The following is a 22012-nucleotide window of genomic DNA, read 5'->3' on the forward strand; positions in this document are numbered from 1 at the left end:
CTGTTCAAAATTGTACTGTGAAAATATAGAATACAATGGTAATATATTTAATCAACAAAACACAATAACCTTTTTATTCCGTTTACAAACACTAAGCTACACATGGCTAAGTTCTTAATGTACTCATTTTCAATAGCAGATATTTTTTTTTAAAACTATAGACAAGGTGATTTGTGTTTGAGTGACATGTAACTACTAGTTCGTCCAAGAAAAACCTTACATTCAGCTGTTTTCTTTTTCTGGATTTGGAACAATTCTAAGGCACCTGAAGTCTATAAAATTGTGTTCTGTAACTGGGGAATTGCTAAAAGAACTGAGGAATAATATGCTGTATAAAGAGCAATTAGCTGCTAGCCTTTGTTGGGTTGTATTGTGTCTTTGAACCTTTTAAAGTGGCACTAATGTTGGAAAAAGTGAAGCTTTATTAGCATTTTAAGAATTGTTACCAATATATCTTACTTGAGGAAGGGCCACTAAACATAAGCATGACAGTTAGTGATGTGTAGGGAATTGAGCTCTGGTGGAACGTCTGTACCTGCAGAGTCAGAAGATCTGCAGAGTGATGATTTTCTCTACAGAAATGTTTAAACCAGAGAGGAACTGTTTACAATAGTGATAGTTTGTACAGCTTTTATACACTTAATTATTTTCTGGATTAGAAATGCAAAGCCTGATGAGTTTTTGAACTGGGTTTGTGTTATACAGTTGATAAAAACACAAAGAAAATAATTCAAAAAATCATATCGGTATAAATGAATAATGTTCTGCTTACTTGTCATACTTGGCTCACCATGACAGCTACACTTTTACTTTTTCATATTTGAATTTCTAATAATCTAATTTATCTCCTGTTTAAAGACCAAGGCAGTGTGAGGTTTGTTAGCTGTTGCTTGTTAAGTAGCAATAACTCACAGGAACAGACTCATTTATGAAAGTCATTGTTTTGTTTATTGTCTTCAATTTAAATCTTAAGAGGCAAAACGTATCTCAGTTCAATTTTGCTGACAGAACTGCATTTTAATGGGTTGATGCAATTCACTTCTTGGCCTATAATGGCATGAGCTTTTACTAAGTGAAGGCTTACGTTCCAGATTTCCTTCTCGAATAATTTCCTGCAGCAAGCTGCCACTGAAGTGTTATATTTCTGTTCATGTAACCGCTACCAGTGTTAGGAGACTCTGCTCAGCTGAGCTGAACTGCTGGTCTCTATACATACCAAAGACAATACCACACTCCCTCATTCTGATATCTACCTCTTTTTCAATCATCAGAGAGATTGTCAGAGGGCCCCACATTAATGCTTCATCCTAGTGACAAAAGCACATCCTAACTGTATGCCCCTTCAAATCAAAATTCCATTATTGAAAGGAATTCAATATTGTTATAAGGTATACTATTATCTTATATTATTATTATTATTATTATTATTATTATTATTATTATTATTATTATTATTATTATTAGGAAGGTTATTATTGAATAACTTCCATTTGAATACAGTGCTGCACATGTAATCGAGAATAGAACAGCCTCTTACATACAGTATACTGTATGTTAATAAACAGCGTTTCAAAGTTTGACAAATTGTCTGGAAACAAAAGAGAGTTTTTAACTAAAAAAAGTGTACCAAAAAGTATTCTCTTATTTTGACTAAATAAAACTTAGTTTCTGATTTAAATACTTTTGTTTTCCTTCAATGAATGCTCATAATGGTGCCTGTCTCACCAGGAAGGGAACATGAGTCTATGGCTAAAGCAGTTTAAAATAAGGTTGATTTATTTTTTAACTTCGAGTTGGCGCCGCTATTACCTCACTTTCCTGTTATGTGATCTCTTGCCTCACTACTGCTCGTCATGAGATATCCAAGGATTGTAGTTGCACATTTTTAGAATGAAAATGTCAGTCTCTCTGCTAAACCTGCCTGTACGCCAGAGTCACTGATCCCATAAAATAAATGAATACATTATCTCCTGTTTTCAGCATGTGTTAAATTTCACAATTACCTCAGGTGCTAACTATTTGACCTGTCTTTAAAAACTGGGCTGGGTGGAACCCCATTTATTTTGGGAGCTTGCTGTGCTAGTCACACATCTCATGGTAAGAGGGTGCTAAGTTTACACCAGCATGCTAACCATAGCTAGGACTCTAAAATTGGTAGTTAAAGGGAACATAGTTTCATCACATGGTGTAAATTATCTTCCAAATGTCAATCATCAATGAGATTTTGTAATTGAATCGTATTAAGTATTATTGTGCAAAGTTCTTTTTTTGGCTAGAGAGGCTTCTGTAGAACTCAACATGTAGTTGTAAGAGGACTTCAGTGTTGTAGAGCAATAAGTGGAAAATAAGACAATGACAGTATTTTCTCTCTTTCCCTTAAAACACTTGAAGCAGTCAATAAATGAATGTTTCAGTTTGAACATTTAAATGACTGTTGGGATTTTGTCAATAACACTTGTTTAAAGCTAAGGCAGCCTATATACCTGAAAATTATCCTACAACCAAACTACCCTTTTTTATTTTCATTGTGTCGTACAGAACTTTGAACAATTTCTGTTTACGTTATTGGAACAACAGACATAAGCTACTTGTTTGACACAAAGGGCTTGTGTTTATTTTGATCAATGCCTATAAAAAAAGGCCATATTGCATGGCTTTTAAATAGAAAATGTGAAAGTACAGTACAGTATGTGCTGTATAGTGTGGACTTGATTTTAATTGAAATCTTCTGTATTGAAACAAAGACACAGATATAATGTGCCTACGTATATATATTTAAAACCAAATGCTTGACAGGCATTTTAATTTTGCAGATTGTAAAACGTTTTTCATCATCCAAATTGTTTCATAATATTAAGTGTCATGTACAGTACAAAGGATGTCCTTGAAGAATTGAAGAATAATCAATATTAACACTACCACGCATGTGTTAATTTATCTTGAATTTAAAGTGAATGAATTTCTTATTTCATTATGTGTCACACTAACAGAGACTGATTTCTTAATGGGGATGATTTGGTAATTAATACTTGGAGGATAAGTTCTTACATACATCTAAAAAGCATTTGAATGTTGCTTATTTCAAGTAATAAATTGTTCCCAGTCCTTTTCCCAAGTTACTAGTAAGAAATTTCTTACCAATTGCAGTAGAAATGCCAGACATAATAATAGCATAGATAATTCAAATGTCTTCTCCTCATTGACTATCATCTTTCATGATTAAGTAAAGGTGTTAATTAATCGCTTTAATATCAAGGTGTCCCAAACTACTGCTACTGTACTGTCCCAAAGTGTAGCACCCTCCTGGGCAACTCTTGATAGTCATTATGTGCCAGCAGCCCCACTAAATGAACATGTGAGGTAGAGACTAGAGACATGAGAAACTGCTTCAATAACCTAATAACCAGGACCTCAGTTTAATGCCTGTTTAATGGCATCTTCTACAGCAAAATTACTTCAGTCACCATACAGGGACACTGGTTTGGACATTTCAAGAGAATAGAGTGCCACCAACTGGTCTAGCTAACAGCACTTACCTATCCAGCTGCAATCCCTCCTATCCCAGTACTTATTAGGCACAACCTGGCTAATTCAGCTGGGAAACAAAGTATGGACACAATTATAGTGTCATAATTGCACAGAACTGGATGATTATTCATGCCTCATGTTAACTTATGCTTATAACTTTGCATTTAAACAGCACATGTTGTTGATTATCATTGTTTTTTACCATGTACATTTAAGTATATGTAAGAATTCAAAAACTATCCCTAAGTCTAGCAATGCAATTAACCTTTACATCTAAAACTTACTGTGCATTTCTGCTTAAATTGTAATACCTGTACCCAGAATGCCACAATGCATTTCAGTAATATAACAAATAGTGCAGCAAATATAAGTGTTTTCTGTGATGACACTGTTTACAATATCAAAGTATTTTCAATAAATTTTCATTTGATTTTTTTGACACAAGGGAATGGGGTGTTACAGAGCAAGTAAAAAACATGACAATGGAAAGTCATTTCATTTTAAATCTTATCACTCCTTATAAGTGGATTTTGTGCTTGCAGTACTGATAATCTGAGAGGTCTGGAGAACAATGAGCAACAGCTGTTTACTTTGCAAAAATGTTTTTTTGCCATTATCTCACAGAAATGTTCAACTAATAGTGTGAAATGTATTTCTCACTTCACTTCTGGTTTTCTGTACGAATGTATGGCCTAGCCATGTACTTATCTGGAAGTCAAACCCTCTGTGGTTGACAAGCTTTTTGCTAGCATGTGTTTCTGAAGTGACACTTTCATATTCTTTAATTATATGTTTGTTTATAAATATAAACGGACTTCAAAGAAAAAATGACAGATTAAAACAATATGTTCTTATTTGATCTAAAGAGTTGTATTATATTTTTAAGATCAGCTAGCACATTTGATTCTTGAATTTGCTGGTGAAGCTTAATTGTCTGTCAACAGCTCATGACATAAATTTCTTTTACTCACTATGTATAGAAGGGAGATTTTTAGAGAACTGAATCACCTACAAATGATGTCATGGCTTTATACTGAGACAATACAATTTTCTGTATGTCACCAGAGCTTCAGTAACTAAGCCATACTGTCATTTAATGATTTAGGGAAAAGGCACAATGTTGAAAATCAGCACTTTTCTTATATAAACTCGGCAGTACAAATATACTTTCATCCTAACCTCTTTAATTAGTTGTAATGCAAAGCTATCATCTGTTCCAAAAGTCTAAGAATATAAATTCCTTGTTAGGCCCTTAGCTACATATAAACATTCTCCTCTCATCTGTGATTTACCAGTGCTTAAGTAATTGTTTTACTGTGTGGGCATTTTGTTTTAGTGTAAGTGATGTGATTGATGTGTGTTTTTCTTCATTCAGAAACAGCAAGCATATAATGAGTTCAATGGTTGAACTCTGTTCCATAAAGATTTTCATATAAATGTTTTCCTAAACAGATTTTAGCTAAATTAGTCTGCATTAGCTTCATTTCAGGTAACAGTGTCAAGCAATTCACTCCATTAATGAGAAAGCTTTAATAATTTCACCCACTAAACGTTTAGTTCCAGAGTTGTGGTCAGCTATGAAGCAAGTTGGATTTGTTTTAGACTGGGGTTGTTTTATAAGTCAAACATACCCTGAAGAGTTTGTTTTTGTAACAGCATCAGATATACTGTAAACACGACATATGTCTTGATCGGTTTTCCTAATTCTCTTTACTTGACCATTGTATTGCAGTACAAGCCATTTATTAATATATTATATTTGTTTCTAGCTGCTGGCAGCACAGACAAATCAGGCACAGGAATTCCAGAGGAAACTGCAAACGGGAGGAGCAGCACACTATTGGATAGCAACAACGAGACTGTTTCACTGAAGGAAAGGCTGGCCATGTATCAGGCAGCTGTCTCCAAGAAGGAGGCAGCCAGCACCTCCAGCACAGTAAGATTATGTTCCTTTAATCTCTAGCTGGTCAGCGCAATTTAATTGCCATACTAGACCTACTATTAAATATTTGACTAAATCTTCTTTATTGGGAAACATGCAGATCAACAGCAAATCTTTGTTTCTACAGTACATCAGGGACAGTATCTTTTAGAAAACGTGCAAAGAATAAGCTTCCATTTGAAATATTTGAAATTCCTCTTTGAAGCTTGTCACCTGGTTGATTCCTATAAGTTTACAAAGTACTGCAAGAAAATGGAAAGCAGGGTCATTTGCAAGTTTTATAAAAAGCTATGTGCTTTTTATTTCTAAACATATGATTTGCAGATGATGAAGCGTGATAATATTGTTCAGTATGGTCAGGAGATCCCTAACGTGGATAGAGATATCATCCATATAAATAGCATATTATAGGGGCACAGAATAGGAGCATAAAAATGATTAATCACATTGCAATACTGTGAATTAGGCAAGCTTACAAAAACATTTTACCTTCTTGTTGTATGACAAAATGTGACCAAAGTTAGGCTTCACTGCTCTCCTGCAGTGAAATCTATGCGAGTCAGAAAGGAGAGCTTCAAATGGAGTTTGGTACAGCAAAATGTACTATTTGTGCCCCCTGCAGGATAAGCCTGGGAGCAATTATTAATATACAGTAGATAATGCCTAGGTCTGTCATCAACATGCTGTATGAAGGACAGATATGTATCAAATTCAGAGGCTGGTCCTATCATAGACACGCATTTAAATAACACAACAACTCCTAAACTTCCAGTGAACACCAGCACTTGTAGTTTGGTTAACATTGTTAATTTATAGGAGAGATGCCACTGCATATATTTTTAATATACAGTAGTGTTTAATGTTTGAGAATGTCACCAAAGCCAAACAGAGCTAAGTACAATATTAAGTCTATCAATTGCATTCTCTTTCCATATAAAGTGAAGGGAGCTAATGTTCTTTTCACTGCTTCATTAGGCTGTGGAGGAGTCTGAAGCTTGCTCTTTGCCTGGAGGGCTAGCCAGCGTGAAGAAACAATTTGAGAGCCAGGAAATTGGATCTTCACACAGAACAGTTACCCAGTTTCATTACCAGCACAAATCTGTACAGGTAATTAAGAATATTGTAATACAAGTGATATAGAAATGGAAAGTCCAAATATGAGCTGTAGGAGAACATCTAGCAATGAAAGATAAATTCTAACCACCTTTCCTCTCAGTCACCCACCCATCCACTGACTCTGTTTCTGCATTCATTATTTCTCCTGCAGAGTTTAAATCACGTTTAATTTCCCACTTGCTTACATTTACAGTCAGTGATCAAAGATATGTATGAATATTGAATTGAAAAAAAAACAAGTTTCCAGAGTGATCATGTTTTTTTTCTTGTAACAGGATCATTAAATTGCAGGGAATGGGTTATTGAAGAAGGCTGCCATTTACTGCCATTTTTAAATTTAGCTAATGGACATACGTTGTTGTGTGCAATACAAATAGATGATAAGAACAGCTTTAATGTAAGAATTGAAAACATCAAATGATGCACATTTTGTTGCAGCAATTACTTGGCATTCAAATTTGAAGGTTCGTTTTACATTCTGGATATTTGCTTTATTCTAATTTTTTAAGCTGTATAGACACAAGTCCGCTTTAAAAAGTAACATATTTAAAGAAAGAAACTAAAAACTGTGCATTTGGTTACTAAAACAATCACTGTCCTGAGTATGTAATGCTGAAATTGCACAGCAATAATATCTTATTGCCAGATTATTTTCGGCTTTCATAATTAGCAAGCTATCGTTTAAAAAATGTGTCATTGAAGCATTTTTATCTTCTTCAATTTAAACATTAATTAGTCCCACTTGCATTGCTAATAATGTTCCGCTGTTAGCAGCATTGAAATAAACAAGTGGTCCTCTACAGCGTCTGACAGCTATTTTTTTCTGTCACAGGAAGTGTCAAGTACATCTGAGGTTATGGTGAAGAGCAGTACCGGGGCAGAGCTGAGAGAGAATGTTCCATCAACACACCAGGTGTCTTTTGTTCAGGATGAAAAGGTAACAGTTGCAAAAAAGATGAGTGGACAAGGCTTTGATATGTAAACACATTATGCACAGAGCGGTATTGTAAAGACAACAGATGGAGCATGAAATAATTTGATCAAGAAGGCATGCAGTGACTTCAACAAAGAAAGAAGACTTGTAATAATATTGAAAGGTGCTTAGTAAAGTCTTACTTTATACAAATAGATTTTTAAAACCTTGTTTAGTAGAGAGAAGATTAACACCTTAATCAATGTTCAGATAGAGCCTTGTCACTTGCTAAAACTTGGAAATCATATCTACTGTGCAATATACAGATACCTTCTTGACAAGAATTATTCCCACAAGTCTACGTCTTATCAAATATTTTCATTTCTGTGCAAAATTGGCAGCATATTGAGATCAAGGGTGGGTAAGCTAGATAAAATAAGAACTAGACATAAGCAATTGCTATTACCAATAATGAGTAAATAAAATATATAATTAAATAGGTACTATGCAGCATTGATAAACTAATAAGGATAAACTAGAATTAAAAGCACATTAAATCAGACGATGCTTTTTTCAAACTGGATACCTTCCAATGAGGAATATTTTTTACAAATGGAAAAAAGCAAATTGTCAGTATACAGTAGATAAGTTGTGTTTTTTATAACATTACAGAACTTTATTAATAATTACCACACAGAAACCACTTAATGACATTCAGGAGACCACTTAAATGATACAAAGAAATATGACAAAGGATTCACATTTCATTGTGCATTAAACTTAAAAAGAGAAGCACGGTGTTATTGTTTTAAATATTGGTCAAGAGTCTGGTTTTGAGTCATTCCAGTAAATTGTGTATTTCAGGACTTTTTATCACTGCAAAAGACATACATGAGCTAAAATTTATCTTGTTGCTATGGTGTAAACATCAGAGTAAAGTTAATACGTTGGAGATCATAGTTGAAGTTAAAAGCTATAGCTCTTAAAAAATTGCTTTCTTCCTCTCATTTGAAGATATTGTTTCTCGACAATCCATCCTCAGTTTTCAGCTCTCAGTAATTATACCTTGAGGAAAAGGTGTCTAAGTAATAGGTATTGTTAATGTGAGATTTCAGGTCTCTATAAATTCTCCTTACATATAATGACATCTAATTAAAAACTCGTTATAGGTCTCACTTGATGAGAGTGTTCACCAAAGCAGCCTGGCTTCTGGCTATGAAAACCATTATGATGAAACAGGTATGATATTAGTCTCTACGCACTGTATGTACTTTACTGTATATACTGTATCCTGAGACACATAAAAAACACAACTAATGAATATTGAAACCAATATTTTTAATTTATGAGCTGTATGTTCTCTACTAGAGAGTATGTTTTCTTTCCCATGTTTATACTAAATAATAATAATTTAAATAATTGCTTACACTTATATAGCGCTTTTCTGGGCACTCCACTCAAGCGTTTTACAGATAATGGGGACTCCCCTCCACCACCACCAATGTGCACCACCCACACTTGGATGATGCGATGGCAGTTATAGTGCACCAGAACGCTCACTGCACATCTACTATTAGTGAGGTAAAGAGCACAGTAAATGAAGCCAATTCATAGATGGGGATTATTAGGAGGCCATGATTGGTAAGGGCCGATGGGAAATTTGGCCAGGATGCCAAGGTTACACCCCTTCTCTTTTCGAGGATAGCCCAGGCATTTTTAATGACCACAGAGAGTCAGGACCTCAGTTTTACGTCTCATCCGAAAGACGGCGCCTGTTTACAGTATAGTGTCCCCGTCACTATACTGGGGCATTAGGACCCACACAGACCGCAGGGTGAGCGCCCCCTGCTGGCCCCACTAACACCTCTACCAAAACTAACTTAAAGAACTTTGTCTGTTAATCAGAGGTGCTTATGTACTCTGTGTGCTTAAATTACTGCACTCTAATATTAATCAAGTAATAGCTCTCATATTTAGCATATAATATTAATTCTAAGATATTGGGTCAGATGTCCATAAGTTATGTAAAAGGCAGCTTTAGATTGCATTACATCTAAATGGAAGTTATTAAATGAAGTTCAGGCAGGACAACAACGACAAGCCAATCTCACTCAGCTGTTCCTAATCACCATCATTACAGAAATGAGCTAAACGCATCAAACACAAACATGTCCCTTCACATTCATCTCAAGCGTCCATTCTCCATCACATCTCCACCTTGCAGCTGCCCCTGGGTTCACTCAGTCTGAATGGGGTTTGAGTCTCCTCATCCTATGGCCATTAGGCTATTCATTGACCAAGTGGGTTAAGTCAAACCTATCTCACCAAGTATTCTAAACATTCACAAAGCATACATTTTTGGATGTTATTGTCTCTAGCAAATTATTTTTGTCTGTTTTTCAATTACCCCTTTTCAGTGAAAATCATCACAGGAGAAGAGTTACCAAAGATTTCAACTCAGGTCCTGAAACAGCAGTTTGAAAAACCAGCTCAAGAAAAAGTACAAGTGGAGGTGACTCCAAGCAAACACATTAAGGTAATTAGGTGCTTGGGAATGGATGTACAAATATTTAATTTCTTCAGAAAATACTTTTAACATGTCTTTAATCCAGTACAAGTTCCTTACAATATTGAAAGAATGAAAAAGTTACAAGAAAAAAATTTACTACTGCAGTTTCAACAGCACATTTGATTTACTGTGGATGAATTAACACCCCTTCAATACAAAATTCAATTATAATAGCTTTATGAAGCAATGTAAAATTATTTTAACTCCATTTAAGTAAATAAAACATGATGGAACACATTGAATTTAATGCTATTATAATCAGTTATTATTATTAAATGAATCCCCTACTATACTGTATATGATACTGTACATTGAGGTTCTTTGAGATTAAAAACACTGTTTAAATGCAATAATTATTATCTCTGTTGAAACTGTTTTACAGGTATAATTTTAATCTTAGATTATTATTAGTGTCAACAATAAATAGAATAATTCTTAATTCAGTAGAATAGCAGTATAAAAAGGATACAGCTTTTCCAGTTTCTATAGCCTTTTTATTTCCCAGTTAAAATACAAAATAACCTTAATACATTTCAAAGTGAAATGCAATGTATTGAACATATATACAGAATAAAGAGCACTGTAAACTCAGTTTGTTTTATAAAGTTTAAACTCATTCTGTTGTATAAATATTGTAAAGTATGTATCTTTGTTGCCTGTGATAATTCAAATCTAATTGGTTTATGTATTATTCTTACATTTTTTCTATTGGTCACATTTGCTTTCCCCTGGGATATTCACTTCTAGCTTAATTTTAAATTCTTGTTTTATCCTTTTTAATTTAACATGGATCATATTACAGTATATAAAACTTGACACACCTGAAATTTGTGAAATCCAGACATTTTACTGGAGGTAAGAGATGTACAGCATTTTTAATATGTTATGTTAATTACTTTATATTAAAGATGTAGCAGCACAAATGTAAATAATAAAAAGACAAGATATTTCACATTTTGTTCTGAAGACAAAAATTAAGTCATTTGTGATTTGCTGTTTTGCCTACAGAAATATAAATGCTTTCTGTTCTAATTTCTTTTTTTCTAAAAAGATTGATCATGATTTCAACCAAATCCAATGGCCACCAATTTTAAATACCTCTTCTAGAACCTCAACAAGCAGGATTTGTGAAACATCGTCCACAACTAGAGAGGTTGAAGGAGCAAGATACACATCAGTGTCTGATTCTGCTTCTGCCAGAAATTTTGAGGGAGTAGAATATTTCCCTCCACCACCACCAGACTTACTGAAGGCACCATCTGAATTGGTAGAACCCTCTTATTCTCCAGAACCCCCAACTTATCCATCAAAAAATACAGCTCCCAAAGAGGAATATTCCAAACAGCGTAACCTTAATGAATTAAAACGCCTGTATAAACATATTCACCCTGAAGTCAGGAAGAATTTAGAGAAAGATTATTTTAGTGATTTCACAGAGATACATCATGTGGAAAGTCAAGGGGAAGTCAAAGGGGATGTCCAGCAGGCCAGATATGTTTTTGAGAACACTGGGCACAGTCCCAATAAGTGTATGAGCCCAGAACGCGAATATCTTGAATGGGATGAAATTCTAAAAGGTGAAGTACAATCTATGCGCTGGATGTTTGAAAACCAGCCTTTGGACTCAATTAAGGATGAATCTCCAGATCAGGAAAATGCCAGAAACATTTCTCAACAGGAAATCATTGCAGGAGGAGATGTCAAATACACTGCTTGGATGTTTGAGACTCAGCCTATTGATGCATTAGGTGCCAGCACCCCAGATTCTGTCGAACAAACTGCCAAATTTCCTGAGTTAGCAAGAGGAGATGTTCGCACTGCAGCATGGCTTTTTGAGACACAGCCCTTGGACACTCTGAATAAAATTTACCAAGAGGACGAACAAGCCACAGACGTTACAATTTCAAAAGATATTACTGGAGGCAATGTCAAAACTGCCAGGTACTTATTTGAAACACAGCATTTAGACACTCTAGGCCACACTGAGACAATTGATGAAGATCACTTCCTGCAGCTTAAATCTGAACTTGAAGAAATCAAAGGAGATGTGACAACAACGACCAGGCTTTTTGAAACTTTACCTCTATGTGTCATCAGAGGCAGCGCTGGTGAAATGCTTGAGATTACAACCGTTCGTAGAGAAGAAACAGAAAGAGGAGATGTCAGAACTTCAAGATGGCTCTTTGAAACTCAGCCTTTAGACATGATAAATAAAGATGCCACTCAGGTCAAGGTTGTTTGTGGTGTTTCTATGGAGGATAACATTCAAGGGGGTGTAAACAGAGGACGGTGGTTATTTGAAACAAAGACCCTTGACAGTATTAGAGAAGAATCAGAAAGTTCTAAATTGGAAAAGGAGGATATAATTGGTGCTGATGTTCGCAAACAGTGCTGGATTTTTGAAACTCAGCCTATGGATTCTTTGAAAGACAATTCAAATACTAGACCCATACCCACTGAAGAAATTGTTAGGGGCGATGTGCAATCAGCAAGATATTTGTTTGAAACAATTCCCATGGATGCTTTGAAGGATAGTCCAGATGTCGGAAAACTTCAAAAGGTAGTTGCCTCAGAGGAGGAACGTGGGGATGTAAGACATCAAAAGTGGGTTTTTGAGAGTCAACCACTTGAAAACATCAGAGAAGAGAAGAAGGATTTCATACGAACTGTGAAAGTTGAGGAACTTGATAAAGGGGATGTCAGGAACTACAAGAAAATCTTTGAAACCGTGGATTTAAGTCGATGCGATGAATCCCAGAAAATACAAGTAGAAGGTGTCTCCAGTGGCTCTGTACAGTCAAATAGAGTTATCTTTGAATCTGCTCCACTTTATGCCATGCAAGACAGCTCTGGACAGTACCATGAGGTGAAAACAGTGAGAAGGGAAGAAATAGTAAAAGGTGATGTAAGAAGCTGCAAATGGATGTTTGAAACACGTCCTATTGATCAGTTTGATGAAAGTATTAATAAATTCCAGATAATTAAAGGAATATCCAAACAGGAGATACAATCGGGTGATGTTAAAACAGCTAAGTGGTTATTTGAAACTCAACCTCTTGATTCCATCAAGTATTTTAGTAACATAGATGATGGGGAAAATAAGACAAAGGAAACTGATGAAATTGTGAAAGGGGATGTTAAGACATGCAGGTGGTTGTTTGAGACTCAACCAATGGATGTCTTGTATGAAAAGGCTGAGTCAAAGAGTGAAATGGAAGAAATTCAAAAAGGTGATGTTAAAACCTGCACATGGCTCTTTGAAACACAGGCGCTAGACGCAATCAAAGATGAATCAGAGACTGTTCTAAAAACGTGCACAGTGAGACAGGATGATGTTCAAGGGAAGGATGTCCGAATGGCCCGTTTTCTTTTTGAGACTGAGAACCTTGAGAATATTAAAGGAGAAGATGGTAGGGTGTTCAAGAGGGTCACCGAGATAGACGTTCAGTCTGGAGATGTTTCAAGGATGAAATGCATATTTGAAAACCAATCATCCGATTTATTTAGTTCGACCTCTGAAGAAACAATGAAGAAACTGAAGAGCATTCAGGCTGAAGACATCCAAAAGGGAAATGTTGTCAACTGCATGTGGCTCTTTGAAAACCAACCTATAGAAAACATTAAAGAAAATCCTGAAGAACATAAAGACATACGCACAGTCACAGATGTGCAAGGTGGCAATGTCAAAAATGGTTGTTTTATTTTTGAGACCTTTTCCTTAGACAGAATTCACGAGGAGACCTCGGAGACATTGAAACAGATAAAGACAGTTCAACAGGAAGAAATAGAAAGAGGAGATGTAAAGAACTATACTATGCTTTTTGAAACACAGCCACTCTATGCTATTCAAGACAAAGAAGGCCACTTCCATGAGGTGACCACAGTAACAAAGGAAGAAGTGATGCGGGGAGATGTAGTGGGTGCTAGATGGCTGTTTGAAACAAAGCCTCTAGACTCAATTAAGGACACAGATGAAGTGTATGTTCTCAAAGCTGTAACTCAGGAAGATATTCAGAGAGGAGATGTAAGCTCTGCCAGGTGGCGGTTCGAAACACAATCACTAGATGAAATTGCAGATGATGTGAAAGTTCTGACTCGAACAGTTGATGATATTCAAGGAGGAGACGTAAAAACAAGCAAGAAGCTCTTTGAGTCGGAGGAGCTGGATGAGAAAAAATTTGTGAGGACAGTAAGTGTGAGTGAAATCCAAAAAGGTGATGTTAGAACAGCTACGTGGCTATTTGAAACACACACAATGGATGAAATACAGGGTGAGGGTTCTGATTACAGTGAAATCAAGACAGTGACAAAGGAAGAAGTGTTGAAGGGAGATGTCAAAGAATCTATATGGCTCTTTGAAAAGCAGCCTCTCGATACTATAAAGGAAACAGATGGAACAGATATTGTTGTTACACGCGAAGAAATTCCACAAGCTGATGTAAAGACGACAACATGGCTTTTTGAAACAACACCCTTCCATGAATTTAATGAAAGTCATGTTCAGAAGACTGAGATTGTTGGTAAAAGTATCAAAGAGACCCTGAATGAACTATACTCTCACAAAGTTGTTGATACACATGGAATACTCATCGAAGCAGATGAAATCGGGGATGTCAGGATGGCAAAATATAACCTTATGAATCAAGAAACCCCAGAAATTCAAAAAGAAGAAATCATAAGAGGGAATTTGCAAAATATAATGATGAATCTGTTGAATAAACAGGACACAACAGAAAAGGGGATCATAATAGACAAAGAGGAAAGGGGCAATATAAACACAACAGTAGCACAGCTGTTTAATCGAGAGACAGATATCAATGTAGAAAAAGAAGAAATAATTAAGGGAGACATTCAGGAAGCCATCAACAACCTGCTCGTGGAAGACAAATCTACAAAGCGAGGTATTTTGATTCAAGAAGATGAAATGGGAGATGTAAGGATGACTATATACTCTCTTCTTAATAAAAAAGATGAAGCGACCATTAAGAATGAAGACATAGTAAAAGGTAATGTAAAAGGTACTATCCACAATCTTCTTTCAACTCCAGATAGTCCAGAGCTTTCTAGGAAGATAAAAATAAATGAGGTGGAAAGAGGAAATGTAAGCTTTTATACAACATGCATAGAATCAGGAGCAATGGACTACCTCAGACAACTCCAAACAGATCCAGAAGACACTCCTCCTGAGCAGAGAGGAGAAGAGGAAATAATTGGAGGTGATGTGGAAGGGACAAAACTCCTTCTGAAAAAGAATCAAATTCAAATTGAGCGCACAGTTGCAGAAGATGATATTGTTCCTGGGGATGTACATAACACAGTAAAGGTGTTCATGACTGAGCCTGAAAATCAGCTGGTTAATGTTCAGAGAGAGGATATTATAAAAGGAGACTTAAAGGCAGCTCTAAACTCTTTATCGCAAGCCATACACCAAACAACAGTTATTGAAAAGGAAGAAGTGGTGAAAGGCGATATACCTGCAACTTTAAAATCTCTTGAGGAAGCAAAAAATCAAGCTAAGGAACTTGAAAAGCTGGAGGTTGTTCCAGGTGACATTAAAGGAGCACTCGAGTCCCTGGAAAAATCAGTGAATACGAAAATTGAAATTATTGTGGAAGATTTAGTACACGGTGATATCAAAGGCACATTAAAATCATTGGAGGAAGCACAGCATATTGTGAAGGAGGTGGAAAAAGAAGAAGTTGTCAAAGGTGACATCCAGTCTGCAATGCAAAATCTGTTAGGAGCTTCAGCTGAAAAGAAGGTGGTGCAACACCAAGTGAGTGTGCAGGGTGATGTGAAAGCCACTATACAGGCATTACTAGAACCAAAAACACCTGCAAAAACTCAACGCAGACCTAGTACAGAAGGAGATGTGAAACATACAATTAGATCGCTTTATGACGTGCAAGAACCAACCCAAATGGAAAAGGAGACTGTGATAAAAGGAGATGTACAGGGTACAATAAAAAGTCTGAGGGAAGGAAAACAACATACCAGTACTGAGCTCAATACTGATGACTCTAAAAATGTAAAAGGCGCAGTGCAAACTTCATTACATTCTCAGCAAGGAATCCATGAATGCTCTGTTGTAACTAAGTCTGAAGGAGAAACAGTAAAACAAGTCCCTGCTGGAAAAAATCTGGTTCACAACGTTGAACCAGAGAATGACAGTGGGAAGCAAAAACACATAAGCTGTAATAAATCAGTCAAAATTAAGTCTTTAGTCCAGGAAGATCAGTCTCTTCTGACTAAAACTGTAATAAGCAATAAGGTTCACCAATCAAAGGAAAAAACTGTTAATGAACAATCAGTGAAACAGAAATCAGCATCATTACCTCAGCCTATGAGTGCAATGAAGAAAATCACTACAAATCAGTTGACTGAAACTGTTACTGCTGAACATCCTGATGTGATAAAAAAGAATTCACAGAGGAATGTAATGAGAACTAAGAATATACAAGAGGCAAAATTAATAAAGCACACAGAGACAACGGTGACAGAACACAAAACAGGTATTCAAAAACTGGATGTTAAAACTTTAAAGACACATTCCAGAAGTTCTGAATTAGGAAAAGGGGATGGTCATTTAGTTAAGCCAGAGAAAAAGAAGGTGAAACCAGAATTACATTTTCCTCCACCACCTCTGTCTCCTCCACCTTCTGAGACAGAGTTGCCTCCTCCACCCCCACCTATGCTGGTCGTGGAAGCTGACAATCAAATGTTTCCGCCTCCACCGCCATCAGTGATGAAGCAGGACAGCGATCTGCCTCCTCCCCCTCCTCCACCTCCTCCTTCTGTTGAATATTTACACCCAGAAATGGAACATTTCCCCCCTCCGCCTCCACCATCACCTCCCTCCATGGTTACAAACAAATTAGAGCGGGAAACTCTTCCTCCACCGCCTTCACAGAAAGAACTGGACTCCATACCTTTGCAAAAACCTCATGTATCACCTGAAGGAGCTAAGAAAATTATTGTCAAGCCAGCAAACGTACCCCCTTTGCACAAAGCCCCAAAGTTTGAACCCAGTAAGCAAGTAAGGCAAAGCAAAGTTAAGATAAAAACCTATCGAGAACCCCCAACATCTACATCAGCTGTTTTGACAGAGTCACATGTCCAAAACCAACAAACCGCAGCAGCAGTTTCAACTATAACTACAGAAGTGGAGTCACGTGAAAAAAAAATAAAAAAACAGGAAGAGCTAAAAACGCAGATTCAACAAGATGCTCTAGCTCTCACAGCAGCAAAGGCTTTACCTGGAAAATCATTGCCAAAGGCACCACAGGAAGAGAGCCCTCTTGCGTCACCAAAGAGAGTCTTTGTGCCTCCAGTAAAATTACCATTTCCAACTACTGAACCTCCCACCACAAAACCTAAACCATATGTGAGGAAATTCAAAACTCCACTGATGATCGCAGAGGAAAAATACAGAAAACAGAGAGAAGAAACTGAAAAAATGAAAGGAGTTCAAACTCCCAAAAGCCCATCCAGTTCTGAAGAACCCCAAGAATTCCCTCACAGTCAATCTGAAAAGGCTGTTTTAGTAGCACTCAAAGAACAATCAGAAAAAAAATCATCGGATCAGTCAGAAGTAATTCACAAGCAAACTGAAAAGAATATAAAGTCTGAAGCAGTATTTTTAAATTCATCTCTATCTACAGGAATGCCAGTGACATCCGTCAGCAATTTAACCTTTGCGGGAAATCAGAAATCATTTTTTAATTCAGCCACTATTTCTTCTGCAAAACATAATGTTACTTCTGATCAAATTGCTACTGTTTCTTCTTCTAAACAAAAGGCCACTTCAGTTTCTTGCACTGAAACTCTTGATTCTTCCAATATCAACACTCTGATTGTGTCTTCTGCAGCTGAGCAACTAGAGAGTATCCTGAATACAAGTTCAGAAAATGAAAGAAGTAAACAGGAAATATTACAGGGATTAAAGAATCTCACTCAAGGTCCTAGCACTCCAAAAAGTAATACTATCAAGAAAATCAGTGATTCTAATCAACAGGAACATGAGAAAATATCTGTAGAGCCTTCAAGAATTCCAAAAGTAACCCCAAGTTTTAAAGTTAAAACAATTAAGGTGCCAAAAGTAGATGAATGCTCAGAAGAAAAAAAGAGGGGTGTTAAACAGCAAGTTGAAATGAAAAAGGCAAGCAAGCAAAAAACAGATGAACAAGCTGAACATGTAGATTCAAAGCCAGATATGAACATGGTTCAGGAAAAATCCCTGCTGACAAGAAGCAGTCTGCAACATTCAGAAACCGAAGTTAAAGTGGAAAAAGTAGAAAAGCACAACAAATCCGAGATTCCTGAAGATTCACCACAGTCCAAGCAGGAGCATCAAATTAAGAAGTTACAGGAGAAATCAAAGAAAGAAAAAGAGATTAAACAACAAATACCTATTAAAGTGACTGTAATCCCAAAAGATACAAAGCCACTGAGTTCTGGGAAACCATTGCAAGTCCAGGAGAAGGGGATTATGCAAAAGACACATACAACACTTGAAAAGGAGCACATTCAAGTCCATGAAGAAGTAATAATTACAGAAAGCACAGTTCAGCACACTGCCCAGCAGCATGGTGCTGCTCATATTCAGAAACAACAACATTCGTACGAAAAACAAAAAGAAGAATCAAGCAAACAAGGAAAGGTTCATGAAAAAATACAAGCAAAAGAAGAATCCAGGGAAATCCCAGTTAAACTGACAAAAAAAACAATGCATAAGGAAGATCCTATATCTTCTAGGAATACTGCAGCAATGTCAAGAAAACGGGAAGAGTTACAACAGCTACTTTCTCACATTAACAATTTTGAGAAAGTTCCGGGACAAAATTATTCACAGACAGCAAAGAGTTTTCTAGAAAACGTTCCTGAATGGTTGATAGGCCAAGAAGAAAGGAAAGAATTGGAGAGAATTCCTGATGACTGTTCTGTTCAGAAACTAAAAGAAATTACTGCATACATAAGAAATCAGGCATACGCAAAACTTGTATATTTTGATGGTAGCCTGCACGCAGCTGACAATGAGCCTGTTAGTGGAGCCACACCAAAAATATCCAAAATAAATATTGGTTCCACCAAAGTTGATACTCAGAAGAAAAAGGAAGTAGTGGAGGAGAAAATGACATGGCAGGAAAGCAGAAAGCAAGACTTTCATGAAGCAATAGCAATCGATCAGAGAATTCCTTCTCCCTTGGTAAGATTGCGTTCACCTTCACCTTCATATATTACCATTGAATCCACAGCCCGCAGAACTGAGTCTCCTCAGAGAGCTGCCCCTTCCCCCCCACTGACGACAATGCAAAGGGCTGCTACTCCACCAGCACCACCCCCCCGCAGCTCCAATACCCCAACGTCTCGAATGAGCAGAGCCTCCGCCACTCCCTCGCCGCCTGTCAGTCGAGCTGAGAAACTGGCCAAGCTGAAGGACACCACTGCGAAGCTATCTCAGGGAGTATCACAGTCTCAGACAACCCCACCTGTGCAGGTCACAGAGAAGAAATCTGAAATCATTGAATCTCCAGCATCCTTCCGCCGGCAGTTCAAAATTGAGTCGCACGTCGTGGAAACGGCCACTTCAGAATCCTCGCTGATCGGCGGTACGGTCAAGGACATGAAAGAATTTTATGAGGAAGCTAGAAAAGCGGAAGAGCACAAAACGTACAACCGCAAGGAACCCATTGAGATTCCGGTGCGTTTGGGTCTTGAAATGGAGGACTCCGATCAACTCACTGAAAATCAAAGAGATGACGTCCCTAAGGTAGACCTGTCAGAGCTTGTTCACAAATTCGAATCACCAGAACAAAAGGTTTATGTCAGGAAGAAACCTATTGTTATAGCAGAGAGACTCGGAAGTGACACTGAAGATGATGGTGAAAGGAAAACTACTCAAACGGAAGAAATGCCAGCTTTCAATCTTAAAGCCATTAAAACGGTGTTCGAAAGCACAGAACAAAGCTGCCATATCAAAGATCAGAAAAATAAACATGAGAGAATGGAATCAAGACTGACATCAGGTGAACACACAGCAGATGGCTCAAAGCAAACCTTCCCCTTGAGGACACAGAAGGGCTCAAAGCAAAATTCCCCTCAGCCTGCTCAACAGGATGAGAGGCAAGAAGAGTCATGTGAGCCCACCGTGTCCTCTAAAATGAATTCAGTGAGTGAACAGTTTTCGGGTGCTGATAAATTTGGCAACAAAATAAGTGGGTCAAGAAGTGCAACAACTATGGCTCAGCATTCTGAAAGCATTCGAACCCGACATGCCCCTCCAACATATGCAGATGTGGTGAAAGGGAATATCGCTGTACTGGATATATCTGCAGACACATCTCCTGAAGAATTGTTGAAGAATTTCCAAAAGACCTGGCAAGAAAGTGAAAGGGTTTTTAAAAGCCTTGGCTACAAAGTTTCAGAGGTGGAAGAAATGACGTCACAGGCAATATCACATCAGGAAGTGACTGGTAACTGAGTTGCACAGCATGAGGAATTTAATAAATAATATGTGTGTGGTTTTTGATACACATTTTGAACTAACATGTTTTCGTGCTGCATTTTCCTTTATAAAGTCTAATATTCTAATTGATACCGACAATCTGTTCATTATATGTGATTTTTTTTTTGCTGTCATCAGTTTACCCTTTTCTGTTCCACGAAAAAGATTTTTTTTTTTATTCAGCTGATTGTGAAATGTTGTACAGGAATGCATTTGACAAAAGCAAAGCACAATCTTGGTTTTAGGTATTACAGCTAAGAAACAAATGCCTTCTATGCTCTGGCAATCAAGTTTAGAATTCACAATTTTAGGAGGTTGGTACCTCAATTCAGAAGATGACAAAAGTCACAATGTACCTTCTAGTTGCAAAATAATGTGCATGGGCAATAAGCAGTGTTTGAAGTCACTGTGTACAATGAAGATAAAAGTACACTACAAGCTGTATTTAAAACACCTATGTTACCAGATTTTTTTCAATCAAAATGTTGCTTTATAAACATTTCAGTTTTATAAACACTTTTTATAACACTTTAGACAAACTTTTGTATAATTCTTATTTATCCCTTTTAGAGCACATGGAAGTTTGAATGCTTGTAAATTTAACCCGGGATTTAAAAACATTGCTTAGCTCAATAATGCACTCCTTCACCTCTAACTAAACCAAAACTTTCCACAGAAGAAAACCAATATACTACACCCTAGTACTAATGAAAACAAGGAACTCAGCATGCAAAGTTTTTTAGTGAAGTTTTTAGTGAAATGTTTTCAGTGAACATTGTCAGATGACGTACTGTACAGAAATGTAAATATTTCAACAATGCCAAATTTGAAAAAAATATTGTTGATCAAAGTAACACATTGTAAGAATGCCACACTATGTGCATAAAGCATGGTATCCTGAAAACACATTTTTATTCTCCCAATAATTAGCTTAACTTATCCTACTTATTAAGTAATCCTTTTCAAGCTGAAAAATTCTCAGTTTTAACTACAGTACTTCTGCTATAGTACTTCAGTGTGGTTATTTATATACTGTGGAAATTTCAAGGAAAGAAAATGTGAACAAAATAAGTGTTACGCTGAAGCTACATGGCATGCCACATTAGCAGGAGGAATCAATAATGAAAAGTAACGAATGATTACAACATGCATCCAGCTCCTTCAATATCCGTACCAAACAAAATAAAAATCTAACAGCGTGCAAGACATTGGCAAGTCATACTTTCATAATTGGTTTAAGAAAAGACAACTTTCCCCTGAGGTTTGATGGAATTATTATTTTAATGCTACACTGAACAGTATCTATTTCTCTTGTTTTCCAATCTGTGGTAATAACATTTTAAATTATTACATTTACAGTATTAGCAAAATACTTCCAGAAAGTCATATCTGAAATACGTTCAATATTATTCTGTAGTGCAATTAAATTTAGATGTAAAT

The 22012-nt window shown here is 36.6% G+C and overlaps 1 protein-coding gene across 2 annotated transcripts in view; it reads left to right on the top strand.

The window, feature by feature from the left end:
* The window catches only part of xirp2b (xin actin binding repeat containing 2b), a 33085-nt gene that overhangs the window by 8952 nt on the left and 2121 nt on the right, over positions 1-22012 (top strand). For both annotated transcript variants that reach the window (XM_015358946.2, XM_015358947.2), the window contains exons 2-7: positions 5298-5464; positions 6446-6577; positions 7419-7523; positions 8669-8738; positions 9917-10035; positions 11120-20540. In XM_015358946.2, coding sequence (XP_015214432.2) covers positions 5298-5464; positions 6446-6577; positions 7419-7523; positions 8669-8738; positions 9917-10035; positions 11120-20540 — 10014 coding nt within the window. The remainder of the gene's footprint in view (positions 1-5297; positions 5465-6445; positions 6578-7418; positions 7524-8668; positions 8739-9916; positions 10036-11119; positions 20541-22012) is intronic.

This window comes from Lepisosteus oculatus, chromosome 12, assembly GCF_040954835.1.
Source record: "Lepisosteus oculatus isolate fLepOcu1 chromosome 12, fLepOcu1.hap2, whole genome shotgun sequence".
In the NCBI taxonomy this organism is placed as follows: Eukaryota; Metazoa; Chordata; class Actinopteri; order Semionotiformes; family Lepisosteidae; genus Lepisosteus; species Lepisosteus oculatus.